At 46.0% G+C, this 15,946-nt stretch overlaps 1 protein-coding gene across 2 annotated transcripts in view; it reads right to left on the bottom strand.

Moving 5' to 3' along the window:
- Positions 1-367: 367 nt before the first annotated feature.
- SCAF4 (SR-related CTD associated factor 4) overlaps positions 368-15,946 on the bottom strand; it is a 28,663-nt gene continuing 13,084 nt past the window's right edge. Inside the window, exons 6-21 of one of the 2 annotated variants that reach the window (XM_038137618.1) lie at positions 15,576-15,715; positions 14,894-15,070; positions 14,576-14,676; positions 14,027-14,074; positions 12,807-12,915; positions 12,306-12,473; positions 11,614-11,699; positions 10,692-10,882; positions 9,684-9,784; positions 8,615-8,728; positions 7,765-7,921; positions 6,822-6,976; positions 5,902-6,064; positions 5,727-5,807; positions 5,456-5,644; positions 368-1,536 (exon numbers count right to left, since the gene is read on the bottom strand). In XM_038137618.1, the coding sequence (XP_037993546.1) occupies positions 695-1,536; positions 5,456-5,644; positions 5,727-5,807; positions 5,902-6,064; positions 6,822-6,976; positions 7,765-7,921; positions 8,615-8,728; positions 9,684-9,784; positions 10,692-10,882; positions 11,614-11,699; positions 12,306-12,473; positions 12,807-12,915; positions 14,027-14,074; positions 14,576-14,676; positions 14,894-15,070; positions 15,576-15,715 (2,822 nt within the window). In that variant the 3' untranslated portion in view covers positions 368-694. The remainder of the gene's footprint in view (positions 1,537-5,455; positions 5,645-5,726; positions 5,808-5,901; positions 6,065-6,821; positions 6,977-7,764; positions 7,922-8,614; positions 8,729-9,683; positions 9,785-10,691; positions 10,883-11,613; positions 11,700-12,305; positions 12,474-12,806; positions 12,916-14,026; positions 14,075-14,575; positions 14,677-14,893; positions 15,071-15,575; positions 15,716-15,946) is intronic. The other variant, XM_038137624.1, reaches the window with a different exon arrangement.

Here is a 15,946-nt window from a genome sequence, read left to right on the forward strand (position 1 = left end):
AATTAAGGGCAACAGGAACCACAGAACCAATTGAAGGGAGGGAGGGGAAAAAAAAATAAAAGCAAAGAATGGATTGCATTGCAAACACTTAAAACAGTTAACTCTGCAATTAACATCTTAAAACTAACTTTTACCCGGGGTGGTCAAGTAGCTCATTAAAATGCAGCAATCTAAAACTCCAGAGGACTGTTACAAATAAAAATTCACTTCTGTGAGTCGCTACACAAACAGATGGATTTCCTTTAACAAACAGAACCAAACCAGTCTAATTTAGACTCCAGTACAGCATTAACAGTTCCAACTTTAGGCTGCCGAACACTCCTTTTCCACTTCAGTGCAGCGTAGGAAGAATAGCACACGTTAAAAGTTTGTTACGAAAATAGAGTTTATTAAAAACACATCCCTATTGTTTTGAGGAGCTTTCACCGTTACCTTTTCTTAAATTAAAAAAAAAATAGAAAGCACTTCTACTTCTGATTCGTAAACTTTTTAAAGTCAAAACTTTAAAAAAGTTACAGCAAAAATGGGTAATATTTTAATCATCTCTTCAGTATTTTATGTTATGTTGTGGCTATTTTAAATAGAAGGGAAGCAATCAAATTGCTCACGGTGCCCCGCGTGGGGGGCGCAGGGGCGGAAGCGGATTTACAGCACTGTACAACTAAAGCTCGACACTCCCAGCCGGGCTGCGGCCCTAGCGCGGAGCCTCGCCCGCCGAGCCCGTGTCCTTGTCCGCCTGTTCCAGGGATGAGGTAGCCTCGGGCGCTGACTCCGGCGCGGCTTTGGCGCCCGCGGGCTCGGCGTCTCCCGCAGCGAGTTCTGAAACAAGTTCCGCGCCCTCCGTTTTGCCGCCGTGGGACTCGTGGTTTTTGTCGCCCTCCGCTCTGTCTGTCACCTCCGGCTTCTCCTTGCCGCGGCTTTCTTCCTTGTCTCTACGAGACTCCCGATCCCTGGAATCCCTCTCCCTGTCTCGGTGGCCGCTGGAGCGCCTGTTCCTGTCCTCCGAGTCCCTGTGCCGGTCGCGCTCGGGGCTGCGGCGTCCCCAGTCTCGCCTGTCGCGGCCGCCCGGCCGCTCGTGCTCCCGCTCGTCGCGGCCGCCGTAGCGCTCCCGGTCGTTCTCCGCCCGGTTCCCGAAGGATCTCCTCCCGAACCGCTCCTGGTCTCTGTTGGGCGTGAACTGCCTGTCGTTCCTGAACTGCCGCCCGTCCCTGTTCTCCTCGGGCCCGCCTCCGGGCCCGCCGCCTCCCGGGCCGCCCCCGGGCCGCACGAAGTGGCCGGGCGGAGGGAAGGGGGTTTTCATTCCGTGCGGGGGAGGCATCCCGAAGCCGCCGGGGCCCGGCGGGGGCCCTCTGTGCATCATGTGCGGCGGCATGTGGCGCGGCGGCATCATGGGGAAGCGCGGCAGCGGCGGCGGCGGCGGCATCCCCGGCGGGCGCTGCAGCGGGATCAGCCCGGGCCGGGCGCCCAGCAGCCCCGTGGACGGAGTCTGCAGCCCCACCACGGGCGCGGGCGGCGGCGGGGCCACGCCCTGGGTGCCTGCAAGGAACACACGAGGGACAGTCAGAGCCCGGCAGGAGGGGACGCGGAGCGTTTCCCCAACTTCAAACCCAATCCGCGGTTATCCCGGGAAAGGAGCACCCTAGAACCTGGAGCGGAGCTTCCTGGGCTCTCCACCTGCTGTGCGCTGCTGGCAGCAAGGGCTGTGCCCAGGGCAGCAACTAATCCCTGATCCCAGACCTTCCTTGGGGAGAGTCTTTGCCCTTGTGCAGTCACGGCTGCCCCTCAGCCCCAGCTCAGCTCCCTGCTTCCCCAGCCGACTGCAGCCAGAGCCCCTTCCTGGTGATGAGCTTCCAGGTGAAGATACCTCACCCCCTCCAGTTGGATTCAGACATTTCCCTCTGCTACAAACAGCAGCTGAACACCCCACAGCTGCACAGCACCAGCAAGAGGCAGTGAGGAAGCTGGAATACAGCTGGAGCACAGCTCTCTTTGCCATTCCAGAGAAAAGGGACACAACAAAGATTCATTTCAGTAGAATAAACCTTGCAATGTAAACTAAAAGGAAATTCAACAGGTCATTCCTGGCATCTTTTTTTTTATAATAGTGTTTCATCCTTTATAGCACATATCCAGCACCAACTATTTTCCAGTTTTATTCCTACGCTCTTCATAGGTGGAAAAAAATTCCCGTCTCCAAAAGTACTGTCAGATAAAGCTCAGCCCACAGCTCCCAGACACCAACACACAAGCTAGAAAGAAGGATTCTAAGAAGAATTCTGAGCTCCAGCTGAGGCCTTCCCACCACCCCAGGGCAGGTGCCTCCTCAGTCTGAACCAGGAACACTGTCCAGTGTTCCCGGAGCCCTCACACTGCTCCATCTGCTCCTGCTCACCAGCACCTCCTGCCAGAGGAACACAGCCCCTGCCTGGGTAGAACCAGGATGAAATACTGTGGGAATTGATGCTGAAATTAGTGTCAGCAGTGAAAACTGACCTTGGGTGCTGCCACATGAGCAGCTCCCCTTCAGCTGCCGTGCTGTTCATCCCTCCCCTGGCCAGCTTTGGCACCTGTCCCCAGACAGAGCTGAGCCTGCTGTGCTGCCCTCTCATCAAAACACTGACTTTGAGGGATGTCTCTGACAGAAACCTTTTCACCTGAGTGCACTTTAAATTCATATTGGAAGGAAGTTGTATTTTGCCAGTGAGAAGACTCGTGTGACATCTTCCAACCCATTATATCCTCTCCCCCTCCCCTGGCAAGCAGTCAAGACACAGCTCCCAGTCTTGGAGAGAAATGGTCCAGTACCAACAGCATTTTTTTTCTGCATTTTTTCCTTTCTCTAAAATGCAGAGCCTTCTCCTCTCCTGGTCAATAACCAGGTCTGTAATCACCCAGTTTAAACTCCTCCTGTGACAGAACTACGGATCTGATAAGACAGACTCATAGCTAATGATGTCTCCCAGGAATTCTGAGGTTTGGGGATATTCTTGTTAGTAAAACTATCTTTTAATCTTCCTCAGAAGATTAAAAGAAGGCAGAAAAGAATAACTGAGAACTAAAGAGCTGAAGTTAAGCCTGTGCTTCTGCTTAGAAGCAGCAGAGCAGATGTGGGTTACAAGAGCATGAACATGAGGTGAGGGAGGGAAGTTTCATATTTAATAAGTACAAGTCATTTAATTTCTCAACCTCATTTCTACACAAACTGCAGCATTGAGGCAACATAATGGTACCTGGAACTCCTTAATTCTGAACTGCATTGGCTGGAGGGCTGCACACTTTCTATTTTAAATTTATTTTAAATATCAACCCACTTCAGTGCTGAGGCTAAAGCAACTGTAGAACTATTGGAGTTTCCTCACTCTCCTGACAAATCAGGCACCAACTAAAAACCTAAAGTGCAGTCCAGAAACACATCCCAGTTTACTGAAAATGCTCAGGGAAATTCATGGTACAGACACACACCCATGTCTAGGGCAACTTAAAGACCTCTTTTGTTTTAGGAAGTATCTGACATTCAAGCAGTTTCTTGAACTGCGTTTGAACTCCCTGAGGTCTGAGAGAAACCCTGAGGTGATTTCCTGACCCAGCTTGTCCTACTGGAGCCAGTTTCCTCACACCTGACACCTGCTCCTCTGTCCCAATGTGCAAAACCACACCTTGCCTTCACAACAGATTTTACTGGTTTCAGAGGAGCAACCATCACACACCACCAAAGTGTCCCAAGTTTCATCACCTGACTCTACAATACAGCCCAAAGTGCTCAGGCTGGCCTGAAGGATCCTCTGTCCAGAGAGGGCACAGGAGCCATCCTTAGTGCTTTGATAAATTAGGTATGAGGCCAGCTTTCCATGCCACTGTGATCCAGACCTGACCATCTCTCCCAGCTGGACAAAGCCTACATTCCCTTGGGATAATTCCCGTGTCACCAATGCTGACACACCTGATTAACTCTTACACAAACCCGGCTCGCTAAGTGGTTCCAGTAACTCCCAACCCCTTCAATCACTTCCCAGCACGTGGTGTCTGTCTGTCCCAGCACACAAACCTCATGGAAACACATGGAACAAGCCAAAAGCTCACGGATCCAGCACAACAGCAGCAGGGTTTCACTGCACTCTGAAGCTGCTGTTCTCCAACATTCTGCATGTCCTCCAGTGGGGAATGTGGCATCCTACAGCTAGAGCACTAAATACTGCCAGGGAATTCTTGAGAGGGACCATGTTGTCGGTCTGGTGGGTTTTTGCTGGAGTTTGCTACGGAATCTTTCAGAGCCTCATACATTCCAAAGGCCAGGAATACGAAGTGCAGGTTATGTTGTCCAAGACAGTAAAACTCCAAAACTCTGTGCTACCTTTACAGAAAGTGTCATTCAGCAGGAAGGTGTGAATTTCTGAAATTCCTAACAAAATTCCCTGACTCCATGGTGTCACCACAGAGTTTCTTAAGCTTTTCTCTGTTTTGAAAGGGTCTTCTGTCAAGTTTTCAACAGGCAGGATTCATAAATCATTAGTCATGGATGGAAAATTTAGCCCTCACATCCAATAGAGCAGTGAGCTCTCAAGGAGACAAATCTCTGATTTTCTTCAGTGATCACTGAAAATTCTGGGCAGAAACCCACTAACAAAAAATTAGCTTTTTCATTCATTTCTTAGGTTCCCATGTAGAGGCCTAAAATCCCATAAATGCAGTAATATAAAAAATTTGTAGGTAACAAGTCTTTGGAGTAAATTCTTGACACTGGTCCATCCAAAGCCATCATAAAATAAGCATTTAGCAGAGTTCTGTAACAGTTCACACTCCCTTTCAAAACCTAAGTTGGTATCGTATTAGGAAAAGTAATTTATGCAACATACTCCCATTACCCTGAGTTTGCTAGTCAGAAAAATATTTGGTAATATTTAAATAATATATTCTTACGAAGGTTTCAAAACCTGTCCTACTGCAGGGCTGCATAAAAGCTTTTGGTTTCCTGTTCTATTAAAACAATTTATTTGATACATAACAAGAATGTATCCCATCCTCAGAGATTTCAAAAATACACTAAAAGTAGTTTCCCTGCAGGTTAATTTTATGTATCTAATAGTTGAGTCTAAAACCTGGTTCCTATGTCATACAGACGTGTTGCTGTAAGTTCATTTTCTAGACTGCATAAACCTACACTTGTTAAAAGTGGACAGCATTTGAATTTGTAACTTACACATCATGGCTTTGTTTCTTCAGAAAACAGATCTTCAGTAGTAAAAAATATTGACTGTTTCTTCTGTGCAAAACCAAGTCTTTAAAATTGATTTCAAAGCCAACAGTAGGACAGAAATTTCAACAAGTTGAGAAGAATGCTCTTCCCTTTCCCCTGGACCGTAAGTCAGTAGTCCCATCAACATGGTATTTAAAATGTGGTGCAGATGAAGTGCAGAACTTACAATGAAATGCAGAACTTACCCAGGAGGGAACTTACCAAGGAGTGGAACAGCCTGGGTGACGGGAGCAGGGACATTGGTAGGTGCTACAGGAGGTGGAACAGTGCCATAGATTTTGGAAGTGTCAGTACTTTCAGCATTCCCTCTGCCTCCAGAAACTACTGTCGGGATGGGGTTTCCTACAGACGACTCCTTCGTAGTGTCCTCATTCCCACCAGTTGCTGTAGCTGAGGAACAAGGCAAGGACACAGTGAACACCAGCCAGCAATTCCTGCAGGATCCCTGCCTTCCACAGGGCCCAACACTTACAGTTTGGGATGTTCACTGCCGGAGTGTGCGGGACAGAGACCGGAGGAGTTATGGGAGGTGGTGGCCCGGGAGGAAGGAATCCTACAAAAAGCACAGCAGAGCCCTGAGTGCCCCCTGGCACACCCCCTGTGCAGCTCTGGGCCCAGCAGGGCCCGGGCTGGCACACCCCACAAACCTGGAGGTAAATGCAGCGGGTTGAAGCCGGGCCGGAGGAACGGAGGCGGCGGTGGCGGCGGCACCCCGGGGGCAAATCCAGGAGGGGGGATTCCTAAAGGTGCTGTGAAAGCAGGGGGCTGGAGTGCACCAACCACGGGAGGCCCTGATGGATGGGGGGGAACCTAGGGAAAAGGAAGGGAAAGGTGGGTTACCCCAAGAGTGCCCCAATGATTCTGTGTCCTGATGGGGATCTCTGTCTTTGTCCAGCTCCAGCAGGACATCTCAGCGACCTCAAATTCCTCTGCAACAAGGGGGCACTTGCACAAAAAATGCAGGAGCACCCCAGGAACTCCCATCACTGAAAATACCAACACCAGCCCTGTGTGCCTTTGTAATTAGAGAAGAATATTCCTCTGCGCTAAATGGGTACTAATGCATGTGGGTAACCTCCACACACCCTTCACACAGTGCCCGGGATTCATTTGCACCCAGCATGATGGATTTCCAGACAGGATCCACTGGAATGCTCACAACTTCAGAGCAACTAAAAACCTCTAGTTGTCTCTTTCTCACTGAGTTTGCACATTAGAGTGACTGGTGTTTCCTTTTCCTTTATTTCTGATTTATATCAAACTCTGAATTTAAATTAGCTCTGATTTAAAGGATTCTACTTTTTTAAGTACAGAAGAAACTACAGATATAAAAGTAGTGGAGTATCTGCCAATAAGAACAGCTTTTAGAGGAACATTAATCAATAAAACAAAAAAAACCCGCCAATCACAAAACCTGAAGATGCAATTCAGCCCTTCACTAACAAAGATTCTACTGCAGTAATTTCTCTGTGACTGAGAGAACAGAGTTCCCATTCACGGCATTCCCTCCCTCCCTGAATTATTATTTAAAGTGAGTTTTTGTTTGTTTCTGTGGAACAACTCTCACCTGTGGAGGAGGTACTGTTATTGGTGCAGGCATGGGAACAGGAATTGGGACAGGTAAAGCTTTGGGAATAGGTGACACTGGTTCATTGTGTGCAGCTTCTGCGCCTCCATTCTGAGCCACTTCATTTTCAGACTTCTTGGGAATTCCCTTCCACTCTGTCCAAAACAAAATCCCAACAGACACGGGTCAGACAAGCAGTGCCATGTGAAACATGCTCAGTCATGCTTACAAAAATGATCTAATTGAAAATACTCAGGTAATAAGCAGCTCAGAGCTAAGAAGCACTTATACTGTTTGACAATGAAAATTCCAAATTCATTTAAACACAGCAAACACTGAAACAGCAAATAAACTTGCTCCTTTTCAGTAGTCATTTAACAATCCTTTGCACTGACAGTGTTCATACAAACCCAGGATTCTGTTACATTATCTGTGACAAAAACTGTAAGGCTCTTTGGGACGAGCTTTCAACAGGTTCATTCTATTGCTCTCAGGCAAGAAGGAAGCAGCTTTGCCACTAATGTGAGAACTCATTTCTAAAAAACCCAACATCTTCAAGTCTCAAACAAGGAAAAGGAGAATACAACTATAAATAATTGCAGCAAATAACAAAAATGTCAAATATAGCTTTAAAGCTAATTTATGGAAGAAATAGCTCCTATCGTCTGTCAGAACTTCCTGGGAAAAGCCAGCTAAGCACAAAGAGGGATCAGTGAGGGGGCACTTTGGGAAAGAGAAAAGCACTGAGAGGACTGGAACACACTGACATTATGCTCATGATTCATTTTGTTTAAAACACACAGCTGATTTTTGTGTGTTCAGCATGAAGAGATGCTACAATTAGAACACATACACAATAATAAGCAGCTAATTGGGCAAACTGGACAGAATGGCCAAACCCTGAAATAAAGGTTCAATAACAAAACATGCAGTAACACTGTACCTGGACTAAGGGTCTCATTGTCCAGCATTCCTCCTTCACAGAAACTTTCAAGATCTTCAGGTTTGACTTTGTCCCACGGTATGTAAGTCACACCCAGTTCTACATCCCAATACTGCTTGTAGTCTGGCTTTATTCCTTTATTCAGAGCCCAGGCAATCTTGGGTGGGGGGAAATACAAGTGATCAGCAAAATGATTCCATTTTAGTGGATTTAATATTTCACTCTCACAAAACAGCATTTGAGGGTAAAAAGTAAAAAGCTTAAGTGAAGCAGCTACAAAACTCTGAAGAAAGTTTTTTTTTAAAGCAGACTTGGCTCCTATTTCTTGGCTTGACTCTTGCACACCATTTGTAAAAATGAATAAAGACAGCTTCTTCTGATGATTCCCAGCCGCCAAGATTAATTCCATTTCCCTTTGGAGGACAGTGTCACACTAATTTGACATTCTACAGAAGGAAGAACCTCACTAATTAATGCTTATTTCCTTATTTCTTAGTACTCTTTGTAGGATTATCATATGTAATGAAACTCTGTTAGGAGACAAATAACAGGCAACAAGAAACACACAGTGCCAGTCTCCTGTAATGAGCAAAAGAGCACCCTTTCCTGTTGATTAAACAGATAATTATTGGCACTCTTTCAAGGAAACTGATACAAGGTTCCACTAATCCCACTACAGACCAGGAACAGTAATTCTCAAAACATGTTCACTGATGTATTTTTTCAGAATTTTACAGACTATCATCTCCAGGACACATATGAGTCTGAAATACCCCAAAGCCCAGCAGAGATGAGACAGGATGGGAATAATTACAGCAGCTTTGGAAAGCCTGATCTTTTCACTGAGTACCTTAATGGATTTCTGGTTGACTTTGAAGTTGCCTCGGCTCAGTTTCTGGAGGGCTCTGTTGGCATCTTGTCTGTGCACCATGACAATGTAGGCACATCCTCTGGGCGGTATCATCTGTGTGGGGTTTGAGGGAAAAAGTTCATTTTGTGGGTAACAAACAGCGAACAACACACAAATGCACAGTTACAGCAAGCTGGGACATCAGGGGGTGTTCCAAAGGGGCTGTGGAAGTATGGAAGGAAATGTTAGTTTAAGAGGCTAAGAAAGCCAGTATCTTCTAGAAATTCACATTTCTAGTGAACTACAACGTCCATAACTTCTGAAAACCTCCAAAACTCTAGAATACAGCTGACTTTTGCATATTTGATCCTTTTAAATTGCTAAACAATAATGTTCATGTGAATTCTAACATCTGGTAATTAGTTACTTTGTTGGAATGCATAACAGTATCCCCTTCACTCTGCCAGCTGCACCTCCACATTCAGTTCTAGCTGCAGATTTGGAGTAATTTTTATTTGTAATGAATTTGAGGAAAAACTCCTATGCTCTTTTACAAAATTTGGGAATAGGAAGAAAATTAGTCACTTATTTTTGTTTGACTGAATGAAATTTCTGAAGTTACTGGAACAGCTATAATTTATACATAAAACATCCTTAAATACAGGAAAATAAAACAATAGTTCTCTGTGTTTGTGGCTAAAATGACAGAAGAGCAACAAGAACACCAGCTGAGAGTCCATGATCCTATAATCAAATAAAATGAAGCAGCCAAGGAACTGAGAAGCATGGGATGTAATTCTGCAGCCATCATCCTGCAGAGAAAGCAGGATTTTTATGAAAATGGGGTAATCTTCTGCACTTTTATACTGCAGGAAACCAAAGCAGCTCCCTTCTTGCTTGTGTACAAGTCAGCCACGTGATCTGAGTGCCCACACCGAAAACATAACGCATAGGAAATGAGAGGCCAGCTCTTTGGAATTAATCAGCAAGGACTGCCTCAGAGCAGCCTGGAGAAATGTTCTGCACCCAAACCCATCAAAGCAGCTTACCCTGCACCCCTTCTACTCACATTGATGGACTCAATGGGGCCAAACTCCTCCAAGAGACTTCCCACATCTTGCTGAGTTGTCCTTTTGTCCAGCTGTCCTACCCAGAGTGTGGTACTGCAAACTACAACCAAGAGTCAGCACCGGTGGTCAGAGCTCCTTACAGCACAGCCAACACCTATCCCATGCTGAACCCAGGGTAATAACCAGGAAAGGAGCTCTAGGTATCCCCCCGGCTGCAGATTACTGCAGCAACATTAAACACTCATCCACGTTTTCCACCTGAGAGACACAGAACTGCAAACTTTGACAGTCAACGTGACAGAACCTGGGAATGGTGTTGGCAGCAGCACATCTCACAGCACTGCCAGGGAGCTTCCACTGAGCAACTACCAGGGCTCTGCAGGCCTTTACACCCTGGGACCATCACTCACCAGGATTTGGCTCTTGAAACACCTTAGTTTTTTGTCCCTTTTACATAAGAAAGAATGTTTTTATTTTACTTGATGACCCTGGAGAAGATTCCACACTCCCAAGGAATATTCAGAAGACAACTACTATGTTTGGTCTATAAACGTTGGCAAAGCCAGGATTATATCAGAAGTCCAAACATCAGCCTGTGTGTTTTCCAGGTCAAATCTCCCCTTCAGGTTGCAGAGATACACAGGACTGAATACTTATAAAAATTGTAAAAATTTAGAATTAACTCAAATCCATTTTGTTCAATCTGCTTTACCTTGTATGTCTCGAAGGAAGGAAAAGAAAAACACGGGGTTTCAGCTTTTTCATATTTTACAGCCAAAATATTTCTAACTTGGACATACTCCAGAAATGCTAAATATGAGTAAAGAAGCACAGGGAAGTGTGGTGAAACTCCTACCAGGAATCACAAGGCAGTTAACTTTTGTTCTGTTTGGATGAGCCTCGGAAACCACAAGCAGCAGCATTAAACCCAACAGAAATGGTGAAAACGCCGGGCATTACGGGAAGGTGCAGAGCCACCCAAAGGAGCAGGAAGAGAGGAGACTCACCACTGACAGTCTCTGCCTTGATCTGGGGCAGCCCCTTGGAGCGGCGCTCCTTCTCCCGCTCGCGCTCGCGCCGCTCCTGGGAGCGGGACTTGGGCGAGCGCCGGCGCCGGTCGCGGGAGCGCGAGCGGGAGCGGCGGTGCCGGGAGCGCCGCGAGCGCGAGCCCGACCGCGAGCGTCTCCTCTTGGGGGACCTGTGGGAACCAGAGCACGGTGCTCAGCACCCGGCACCCCGGCACTGACACGCGGCCTCAGCTAGAAAACACCCCAAGAGCTCCCTCAGTAAGGGAGCACGTCAATCCAAGCTCCCTCACAGGCATTCAGAACCACAGTAAATTACTGCAGTAGCTGATTACTTTCCCACTTCTCATCATGCACTAATTTTGTCCTGAAGTTGACCATCAAAACTGCGTCCACTTCAACACAGGGAAAGTTACACCTGCATCAGTGAGGCAAATGTATACTGCTTTTACAAAGGAATGGCTAAAAATGATTATAAATAAATTCTGCCACTGAAATTGTATTTTACATCGTGTTCAAGTTCTAAATCACTCCAGGTGCAGAAGACCTTCAGAGAAATCGTGTGGAGCTTGGTGAACAAGATGACTGGCAACTAAACAGAGAGTGGAGCCAGATCTGCTCGGTCAGCTGGGATGTGACACACGGGCTCGGTGGCAGACAAAGTCACAGATCACAAAGGTTTTCATAAGAAAAGTGTTTTTAGAGCACAGGCAAATTAAACTATCACTTTCTGCCTCCCTAAAATTTACTCTGGACTGAAAGGCATGGAAGTTGCTCTCTCCCAGTGAGAGAACTGCACAGATATCATATTTTCCCTACAAGGGAGATGACTTTAGAGGTTCATTATCTTACAGTTGCTAATCTGCTTTTCATTCCTGCACTAAAAGAACTTTCACTCATTTACCTTGATGCAGATCTAGATCTTGATTTCCTACTGTCAGAAACGTGCCGTTTTCCCTCCTGAATGGGAGGCTGCTCCACTTCCATATCCTAAAAGGTGAAATTGACAGGTGTTATGGGTGAGCAGGACAAGCATCTTATTTCTTTTTATGCTCAGACTAAATTAACAGCACTGAAAATACACTGAATATTCAAATGTGTGAAATTAAAGAGTAATATGACTCAAAACTTTCACTCAGTTGTCACTAGCAGGGAGAGGGTCCAGTATTGCACGTACTTAACACAGCAACTGAAAAGGCACCATAGAAATAATTCACACAATTCCCATTTTCAATGTGCACATTATTGATTTTCCACATATCACTCCATTTCAGCAACACCTTCATCTCCACAGAACATGACTTTATTCCTTAAAATCAGTCAGTGGATCCTGCTCCATCATCAAAATCCCAGGCAAAGTGAGATCTGCTGCAACTTTTCTCCAAGATGTTATAAAAAACTACTTTAAGCATGAAGGATGCTGGAGGCAGGAAAGGGAGGCAGTAAGTTCTGGAGCTGTCTCCCAGCAGAGCCAGCCTCATAGCCAGCTGTGTCCAGCCAGTGTCATCCTGACAGTTCTGCTCCAGCACAATCCACACACATTTGGGAAAGACACGTATGAGAGAATCAGTCTGTTCACTGCAAGGGCTTGCTCACCTGCTGGTGGGGTTTCTGCAGGTGTGGCTCAGCCTGGACTGGGAAGGGAGACTGGAAAGTTGGCTGCACTGGTGCTGCTGGAGGCATCACTGGCTGAGCCATGGGTGGGAACTGGGGGGTAGGCAGGAGACCAAAACCTGGCATTTGCCCATTCGGAGGAAGGGGCACCTTGGGAGAAGAAAAAACACAGAATTCCAGCTAGGAGAAGGAATTACATTTGCTTTCCCAGCAGGCTCAAGTAAAGTTTTATGTCTGCTCAAAAGTCACAACAAAAGATGGGGGAAAGATGAAGCAGGCCAAGCATTTGGGTGTGGAAGTAACAATTTTGTCCTTCAAAGCCTGACTAGGAGAGACACCAAGAATGTGTTTCTTTGGGAAGATGGAGGGCTAAACCACATTCCCTCTTCACCAGCAGGAAAATCACTTCCTTCCTGCTGCACCAAAGAAAACAGCAAAGGATGCCAAACACAACAGGGGTACAAGGGAAAAGCCTGGGGTTACCTGGTGCCGCATCGGATCCTGCTGCATTCCCATCATCCGCTGCTGAAAAGGATCCATATTTGGGAGCTGAGGAAATACTGGCTGTTGCATGCCTTCTCCTGGAAACCCACTAAAACCAGGAATATTTTGGTGAGACAAGTCAGTAGATGCAAGATTTGTCTTTATTTTACAGATTTCTATGCACATTTACACACTCTTGCTGTTATTTTAGACAGAACAATTATCTTTACTACGATCCCCTTTCCAACAAAAAAAGAAAAGGAAGAAAGAGAGGCTTCCTGATCTTTTCTCCGCTCTAAGAGTAGTCCTTTCACATTTAAAGAAATGCTACACAAAGGTTAGAGCCTCTCTCGCCCCTGTACTTATATGAGCTGGCTGAAGATCTCAGCCTACAGAAACATTTCAGGAAGGTTTTCTGCCTTAGGCTCATTCTCTCCCTTTGCAGCTCCTCTTTTGGGAACAAAAGAAGCAATGCTTTTCTCCTCAAGGAAAAGAAACTGGCTGTACTTTTGCTGTAAGAAAACACTTTGGTTTGGGAGGAAATAGGGCAGAGTAGAAGGGGGTGGGTATCACACGAGGATTATTACAGTGATGCCCATCACCTCCTGATTCAACACACAGAATGGACAGTGCTCAGGGAATTCTGGAGGTCTGTGCAGGTTAACAGGACCTGCTTGCAGGATGCAGACTGTGCAAGAAACTCAGCAGGATTTCGGGGGGATAAAGGAATTTGATGATGATGGGAAATGGAACTTTGCAGTGTCTGAAGACAATTCTGAGAAGATTCGGGACAGATCAGTATTTTATAGAGAGAATTACTCAGCTTGCATGCCCCAGACTGGGAGCACTGGAATGGCACCCTCAGGGACACCCTGCACAGCTGTGAGGCACTAAGAACAGAGGCCCTGAAGCACCACCTACAGAACACAAACATGCCCACAAGCCTCCAGCTGGGCAGACACAAGCAGTGCCTATGACCTACCTCATTTTTCTGTGCTCCAGAGCTCCATCTGCATTCTAAGGCAAATACTATCCATTTCCTTCAGAGACCCTTAAATGAGCTACTAGTTGTGGACATAAAGTGCTCGAGGAGAGAGACACAGTCAGAAAGCTGATGACAGAGTTAGTGGTTCTGGCTTTGAGAGCAGGGTTTAGATGCAGATACAGAGTAAGACATGGGGCCACGTACTGAAGCAGGGAAAAAAGAAATATGGACTAACCCCGGCATTGAGCACCATCCAGCCTGTGCACTGAATGAGAGAGAGGTCCTGTGAAAAAAACTGGGATGTGGTCATGTCATTCCAGACTTTATCATAATGCATAGCAAAAGGGAAACAGAGCCTGAGCTCGCTTGTGTGAGGATGGAATGCTTGCCAACACAAAACTGTAAAGCAAATTTTCATTTCTTGAATACTATCAACTATCACAATGTTTGGAATAGCATCTTTTCCCCAGCTAGTAAAGCAATCCAGCTGATCCAGCGATGCCCTGACACCCTCAGATATACTGTAAAAACATGGAACTCATCTTGCAACCAAAACTGAGCTTTTCTCTACAGAACAGAGTCCTGCACCAATGAGGCAACAAAGACCTACACCAGATCACCATAGTAAAGAGACACAAAAATCACCCCACCAAAACCTGTTAACAGTGTTTTAAATTTGGACTGTAGCAGTTAAATTGAATTAACTTGGAATTTTAATCTACTTGCTAACCTAAAAATATTATAGGACAAAGATTTCTTAGTTTTATTTTGACACAGAACTTACAAAGCTGGCTGAGACACTGCAGGGGAAGGAGCTGCATCTTCTTTCTTTGAATCTTCCACAGCTTCTGGTTCATCATCATAGTCAAACCGATCTAGCAGCTTCTGAAAGAAACCACATCAGCACAACTATTTTTTCTGTATCTTACTCAAATGGCAGCCAAAATATCTTTATTATCACGTTCTTACAACCAATGTAAGCTCTGAAACTAAGGACAAGATTAGAATTGGGGAAAAACAGAAATCTACATTCCAATACAAAATAAAAACTGTCCAAAATCAGACTTCTTCACAGCTTCAGAAATTGCAAACCAAGACTTACTTTGTCAAATGATGTTTTCTGCTCAGGTGCTGTGAAAGCAGCTTTCTGCTCTGGGGGCTGTGCTGCTGTGGTTTTCAGCTGAGCAGTAATAGCTTGAACCTGAGCCATCACAGTGTTGTCTATGACCGGAGACTGGGGCTTCTGAGGCTGTTGGAAGGTCTGCAGAATTTGCTGGAGCTACAGAAACATGAGACAGTATGAAGTGAATGTCCTCATATAAACACCAAGTACTGAAAGAGTTGTAGGATATAAATTTTATGCCAATACAGATTGTGGCAGGGGACGAACATAGCAACAACCTGCCTGAACCGTGAAGCATTTACAGCAAGACCACAAGTCCCTTTTTGAATACTTTGGTGGCAAAATTCAGTAGATCCCAACATCGCAGTGTTCAGATCCTTCAACACAGCAAACATTTAAATGGACTGAACAATAAAATTCCTCATTTTCTCTGAGATATTCCACCTGTTCCAGAAACCCTGTTACTGCATCAATTCGTAACGAATTACTTAGGGAGGTAAAACTGAGTATCATCAAATATCACAACTATTGGATGGAAGAATTTAAATACTCTTTCCCACCAAAAACCTTTGGGAAGCTCTTTTGCTTCAAAGCCAGGCTATCAATCCCACCATTTCCCTCATTTTCCACAGGAACTGAAGGGGATCAGTGAGCAGGTTACCTGTTGTCCTTGTGTTGTCTGGAACAGCTGGGCTACAGCTGCAAAGGCATCGGAGCTGGGCAGCTGTGGCACGGCGGGCACCGAGTTCGCCGTCACTTGCGGTGGCTCCGAGGGAACCTTGGCCGGAGGGGGCGGCGAGCCTGGGGGTTTCCAGAACACAGGAAGGGCTCTGTGACTCCACAACGTCCCTCTTGCTCCCCACTATGAGTGTCTGCTGCCTGCACCCCCCTATTTATCCCATAACGGCCTATTTACAGCACCCCAGCTGCATTTTCTGTTCCTTCTGCCATTAACTGCTCTGTTCACTGCTCACACCTGCCCTTGGGATGCACTGAGACAGAAAAGTTGGTGCCACATGGAATTTAAGCTCC

Source organism: Motacilla alba, chromosome 1 (genome assembly GCF_015832195.1).
Source record: "Motacilla alba alba isolate MOTALB_02 chromosome 1, Motacilla_alba_V1.0_pri, whole genome shotgun sequence".
Lineage (NCBI taxonomy): Eukaryota > Metazoa > Chordata > Aves > Passeriformes > Motacillidae > Motacilla > Motacilla alba.